Genomic DNA, 6,865 nt, shown 5'->3' with positions numbered 1-6,865 from the left:
AGTGAACCCATAATTGACGTGGCTATGCATTCATGTATACATATGCATTGTTAGTGGATGACAGTGAAAAACGTAATGCTATAAAAACAAATTTAAAAGATGATTATGTTGCAAAAGCTTACCTGTATTGTTGCAGTAGTATTAGCCGTTACAAAATATAAAAAAAAATGTTTCCATAAAACACATATTCAATCAAAATCATAATATATCGTGTTTAATTTACATAACTATCGCTAATAAGAGTAAATGAAATGATGCTTTTGGTTTAAAAATGTTCAAAGTCAATATTCCCAGATTACTATACAGTGTATCTAGGTTTGTCATAGTTATCTCCCCTCTGAAGAAACGTTTTAGGGTTTGTCGCGGTAGTCTCCCCTCTACAAACGATTGGTTTGCGTTGCTGTAATCAGACGAGTGATAAATAGAAATTGTTAAAAACAAATGAAACATTTATTTTTCTGTAATTATTTTGATTTTCTATCTTGAATAATGCAATAATATAAAAGTTTATAAATAATTTAAACAAGTTCCTCCCGAGAATGTGAATAAATCTATTAAATTTAATATAATTACGTTTTCGATACCAAGACTTTTCTCCGCTTTTGATGATATTAGAGATAATTTTGAACTTATGATTTACTCTGGTTTCTCTTCAAACCACGCATAAATCTTTCGCCTTTTACTAAAGATTTCCGTGGAGAGGAACATTTAACGAGTCTATAGACTATTTTTTCAACCCTGTAATAAACAGGGTAACAAAATCAAATGGTAAAACAAGAACTAGTTACAGCAGAGACTTGTATATCTGATATACAAGTCTGTGATTACAGTATTCAGTATGTATTATAATTTATTGTAGTACAGGTAAATACAGCCCAGTCATCAAAGTAATATTCATTATAATGATGGGATTGAATAAATACTAAGTCGTTTAAGGATGTTACACATTAAATTCAGATACATGTTTTTAGATTATAGGTGTTTAAAATACAAATATCTGTATTTGAACTAGAGATGTGTGTGCTTTGATGAACGACATATAAGATTAAGATGTGTAAATCATATCAGAAATATGGTTTTGAAAATACAGATATCGGAATAAAATGGATAAAAACCGGAGCGTCTTTTCATTTTTGAAATAACGACGTCTGCAATTCAAATACAGGTGTAGCGGAACTGGACCGGGTCGATCATCGTAGCTCAATCGGTAGAGCATCCGGCTAGAGTTCGGAGGTCCCGCGTTCGAACCCCGGTCTGGCCGTGCATTTTTCCACTCCTACTACACAGGTATCCATATTTAATAGAAACTAGCAATATCTGTATCAGAAATAGATACATGTATCCGCATTTGAATTAAAGATGTATTTGAGATACACGAATACCTCTGACTGTTCATAAAATATACGTGTGATTAAATCTAGAGACATTTGCATTTTTCAATCAGATATCCAGGCCTATATTTTAATAAACCCAAACGGCTTGCAATACATATACACGGTTATTATTGTAGCACATTTAATAATCGTCTCTCTTCCTTCTTCTCTCTTTTACCCTCGGATTGATACCACGAATTAGTTGAAGTGTGTTCCGCATGTGCCGTTATATCCGGGGCCAAAAGAATATCATACGGCTATGCCGGAGAAAAAAAACACACACACAAGGACAAATACATAACACGAGCAAAATATGATAACAAACATACGTATGTTTCAATATATTAATGTCAGCACACAATATAACATCTCCTCCTCTACGTATAGAACGTATGGGACAAAGCATTATATAAGTAGCTGCTTTAATATACTGTAGCGGAACTGAACTAGGCTGAACGTTGGTGGCCTGTTAGTTCAAATGGCACGGTCCGTCTAGAGCTCGGGGGTTCCGAGTTCGAATCCCGGTCTGGTCGTTTCATTTTCCCGAGTGTCCTTGCTGTCACATTTGACCCTGACCTAATACTCAAGGAAGGTGTTAGGGTATCCTGCGTGTATCGGGCTCGAAGACTTTGTTGAAGGAGGGAGGATTGGGTTGAATTTTTAGATGGTCCGTCTAGAGCTCGGGGTCCCGGGTTCGAGTCACGGTCAGGTCACTGCATTGTTTCTCTCCTTTTACAATATAAATTTATAGGTTACTTTTATCAGTCTATGGAAATACAGTAGAAAGAATATGGGGTGAGACGAAGCAGATATTCGCCGATTTCATTCTTGTCTGTGCTTTCTGGGGAAAATGGGTATGTTTTCGGTTGTTTTTTTAATTAAAAATCTTCACAAACTATATATATATCATGTATATGCTTGCAGTTTAGATAAAAAAAATATGAAAAATCTTAATCAGGTTTACACAAGACAACAGATGTAAGGACAAAACATGTCAAACAACAACACTAAAGAAAAAAATCTATTGTCTATTATAGTTAGAACCTACATTGAAAAAAAAACAAAAACAAAAAACGTATTCGTTTTGTAACATAAGTGCTTTTAAAAATTGGTGTTCAAACATAGAATTCCATTAAATTGACTGATCATGAAGTAACAACCTACATGTGGGTGTGTGTGTGGGTTTTTTTTTTTTGCTTTTTGTTTTTTTTTATTGTGGCTTTTATTAGGTGTTCCAAGTATCAGGGTACCCAATGCCCAGTGAAGTGAACCCATAATTGACGTGGCTATACATAAATATATACATATGCATTGTTAGTTTACCTATTCGGGTGCATCACGAAATTCACATATACCATAGTAGAAAACAGTCGATGACAGTGAAAAAACGTAATACTATAAAAACAGATTAAAAGATGGTTATCTCCCATCTGAAGAAAAGTTTTAGGGTTTGTCGGGGTAGTCTCCCCTCTACAAACGATTGGTTTGCGTTGCAGTAATCAGACGAGTGATAAATAGAAATTGTTAAAAACAAATGAAACATTTATTTTTTCTGTAATTAGTTTGATTTTCTATCTTGAATAATACAATAATATAAAAGTTTATAAGTAATTTAAACAAGTTCCTCCCGAGAATGTGAATAAATCTATTAAATTTAATATAATTACGTTTTCGATACCAAGACTTTTCTCCGCTTTTGATGATATTAGAGATAATTTTGAACTTATGATTTACTCTGGTTTCTCTTCAAACCACGCATAAATCTTTCGCCTTTTACTAAAGATTTCCGTGGAGAGGAACATTTAACGAGTCTATAGACTATTTTTTCAACCCTGTAATAAACAGGGTAACAAAATCAAATGGTAAAACAAGAACTAGTTACAGCAGAGACTTGTATATCTGATATACAAGTCTGTGATTACAGTATTCAGTATGTATTATAATTTATTGTAGTACAGGTAAATACAGCCCAGTCATCAAAGTAATATTCATTATAATGATGGGATTGAATACATACTAAGTCGTTTAAGGATGTTACACATTAAATTCAGATACATGTTTTTAGATTATAGGTGTTTAAAATACAAATATCTGTATTTGAACTAGAGATGTGTGTGCTTTGATGAACGACATATAAGATTAAGATGTGTAAATCATATCAGAAATATGGTTTTTAAAATACAGATATCGGAATAAAATGGATAAAAACCGGAGCGTCTTTTCATTTTTGAAATAACGACGTCTGCAATTCAAATACAGGTGTAGCGGAACTGGACCGGGTCGATCATCGTAGCTCAATCGGTAGAGCATCCGGCTAGAGTTAGGAGGTCCCGCGTTCGAACTCCGGTCTGGCCGTGCATTTTCCCACTCCTACTACACAGGTACCGATATTTAATAGAAACTAGCGATATCTGTATCAGAATAGATATCCGCATTTGAATTACATATGTATTTGAGATACATGTATATCTCTGACTGTTCATGAAATATACGTGTGATTGAATCTTGAGACATTTGCATTTTTCAATCAGATATCTATATTTAAATAAACCCAAACGGCTTGCAATACAGATACAAAAAGTAGGTTTTATGGATTATACACGGTTATTATTGTAGCACATTTGATAATCGTCTCTCTTCCTTCTTCTCTCTTTTATCGCCGGATTGATACCACCAATTAGTTGAAGTGTGTTCCATTTTGCAAAATAATAAGTTTAAAAAAAGTAGGTAGAAACCTTCTGTTTTGAAAAGGGGTGTGTCTCGGAGATATCGAAACTAGGTCAAACACATGTTACTATGTTTATAGAGGGCGCTGCACTCAGCTGGTGTTGACCTTATTACAAGTGCTGTACAAGATTAGATTCTACGACGATGGCGGGTGCTAAGTATGTCTACCAGATTGGAAAAACTAACCCGGTGCTTCTTATCAGCAGTCTAAAGAACCATTTCACCTGTCATACACGGAAATCCACCGTCTGCACAATTTTAAGAGGGATAACAACAACTCCGTTTCCAGAATTCCAAGGAGACCCTCAGCTAAAATCACATGCAGATTTGTATAATGCAAGTTTGCAGAATCCAGACCATTTTTGGGGTACACTTGCAAAATCTAGGTTACAATGGTTTCAGACATTTAACCAGATCAAAGACTGTGATATAAATCAGGGGCACATACGATGGTTTATGGATGGGAAATTAAATGCGTCTGGTGAGTATGATCTGGACACACATACATGTACGTAGTTGATATAGTCATGTATAGTATGTCGTCCCGATAACGCTCTCTTTATGTATGCATATATGTGAACCATAGAACGTGACACACGAGCCATATCGTTTGTCTATAAAAACATGCCTGGACCAGAATAAAGTAAAACTTTCGTGACGGCCCCTAGACACAGTAGGAATTTCCCAGGCTGTTATCACAGGGGGCCAACGATAACCCCACTGTGCATCATATACTTTATGTTACAGTGATGAATGTGTATGTTGGGACATCTGACACACCAAATCAACATCATTTGATTCCATACTTTATAATTAAAAACATGTTTATTAATAGCAATCATTGCACAATAGTAGAGAAGGTTGAGGTATGGGTATAATAAATGTAAAAAAAAAAAAAAAAAAAAAATGTTTTGGATAATTTATTAAGCAGTGATATTTGAAAAATTGTTTTATTTGTATATTTATTTAGTGTTTTAAATGAATATAGTGAAACAGAAAATGTTTTGATTACTAGTATATTGGAGTAATGAAAATACCCAGCCAGCCCATGCCAGCTACATTGTAGGTCTTGAATTAGCAACCCCTCACTCTTACAGAAATCATCCTACCATGCACTAGGCCTACTATAGGCCAAATGGTAAATTCCTGATGGTCTGACCACAAGCCAGGCCGTAAAAAGAAAGATTCTTGATCTCCTATAGCTTTCACAGGTCAACAGCACCAAATCCATGACATGAATTTGAAGTAGTAATGAAAAAAGCCCTGCTCACACCAGAGCCCCGTTCGATTTGCACTCTTCTAAGAAGAGAAGCTTTCTAAGGAAGATCGTATTCCGTTATATGTAAATCGAGTAAACCGGTAGAATATAACCCAAAACAAACAAGTTTTTAAGTTTTCTCAAACACTATGACACAAACATGTGGATGTATGTGTTATAAATCCTTCTCTAGTGAAACTCATCACTCGCACACTTAAAACATGGTCGCCGCCATCTTGGAAGATAAATCTTCTAGCTTCGAGACGGAAGAGGTAGAAGATCTTCCAAAAGCAGAAGAGCTACAAATCGAGTGACCGGAAGATATATTCTAGAATGAGAAGAGTGCAAATCGAACGGGGCTCTGGCCTTGAACTGTTGACCTCTGACTCTGAAGACAATCATTCTACCACTAGAGTTAAGGAAATTCACATTATCCTGATCTAGTTAGGTGACCTATACTCTCCACTTGTACAGTAACTTTACAAGTACACTTACATGCGAGGTCCGAGAGGGGGTAGCAAATGTTACTCTTTGTCCATCATTCAGTCAATATGTCACATTGTGTCTACACTACAGTGTATCTGGTGTTCTGTGTCCATTATAATCATAACTAGGGATGACAGAATGTCACACACTGAAATCAAGTCTGGCTCTTCATCAATTCACTACGATTGTATTAATAGAGTTATGGCCCTTTGTTCATCATACTTCACATGTCACAAACTTTCAAATTGCCTTCTAATTACTGTAACCCAGATTTACAAGTTTCTTCATAGTTATAACCTGTTATTGCCAAATTTTGCATGTGAGAATCTCTTGCTGTGTACTGAGTGGGAATATATCGCTATCAAAAATAGGGTCTTGTAGCCTATGCTACACATGTACAGTACTACAGTCTTAGCCAATGGCTCTTTGGTAGGGGTCTATTTTTGGATAGTCTTCAATATACCTTCCCCAGTAACTTGTACCTAGAGTACTTTTTTTTTAGTGATTGTCATATCAGCTGGTAACGAAAATAATAATTCTTTGATTAATGAGGGTTATCTTCCACATTAATTAATCGCAGCACATAATCAAAATATAAAAAATACACATTTTTAAAGATTCAACAGATCCATTTAGTTTATAGGAGAACAATTGATTAAAGACATATCAATGTGGTTAAGTTATCTTCGAGTCCTTCAGCTGTCTCCTTGACTGATAATTGAAGGGGTGTCAAAGTCTGTATGAAGAGGTCTGATGAAAAAGAGGTTTTGACCTTGTGAAACGTCACACTGGTACTAGGTAGACAATGGTAGATAAGAAACATACATCAACTGGACGTTAACATGTCTAGACCAGTAGGTAGTACAGGTATACATAGGTAGATTTCCAACCAACCATTAAACATTCTTCATATAGGACACATGTATAGTGTTCACTACACACCGTTTATCAGATAAAACACTTGTTTATGAGGGAAAGCCCAGAAAATGTCAACAAAAATCAAGGTGATAGAATCAGTGTT

The 6,865-nt window shown here is 35.3% G+C and overlaps 1 protein-coding gene and 2 non-coding genes across 3 annotated transcripts in view; all 3 read left to right on the top strand.

Moving 5' to 3' along the window:
* Window positions 1-636: 636 nt before the first annotated feature.
* Window positions 637-754, top strand: LOC117324694. Its single transcript, XR_004532031.1, has one exon. It is a non-coding gene; the product is annotated as a U5 spliceosomal RNA (small nuclear RNA).
* A 2,349-nt stretch (window positions 755-3,103) lies between these two features.
* LOC117324683 lies at window positions 3,104-3,221 on the top strand. The gene has a single exon (XR_004532021.1). It is a non-coding gene; the product is annotated as a U5 spliceosomal RNA (small nuclear RNA).
* Window positions 3,222-4,196: 975 nt separating this feature from the next.
* Window positions 4,197-6,865, top strand: part of LOC117322753 (acetyl-coenzyme A synthetase 2-like, mitochondrial) — a 28,183-nt gene continuing 25,514 nt past the window's right edge. The window contains exon 1 of the mRNA XM_033877691.1: window positions 4,197-4,581. Within this exon, the coding sequence (XP_033733582.1) occupies window positions 4,245-4,581 (337 nt within the window). The 5' untranslated portion in view covers window positions 4,197-4,244. The remainder of the gene's footprint in view (window positions 4,582-6,865) is intronic.

Source organism: Pecten maximus, chromosome 3 (genome assembly GCF_902652985.1).
Source record: "Pecten maximus chromosome 3, xPecMax1.1, whole genome shotgun sequence".
Lineage (NCBI taxonomy): Eukaryota > Metazoa > Mollusca > Bivalvia > Pectinida > Pectinidae > Pecten > Pecten maximus.
Note: the sequence above shows the minus strand (reverse complement) of the source record. Positions and strands in the feature narration are given on the sequence as shown.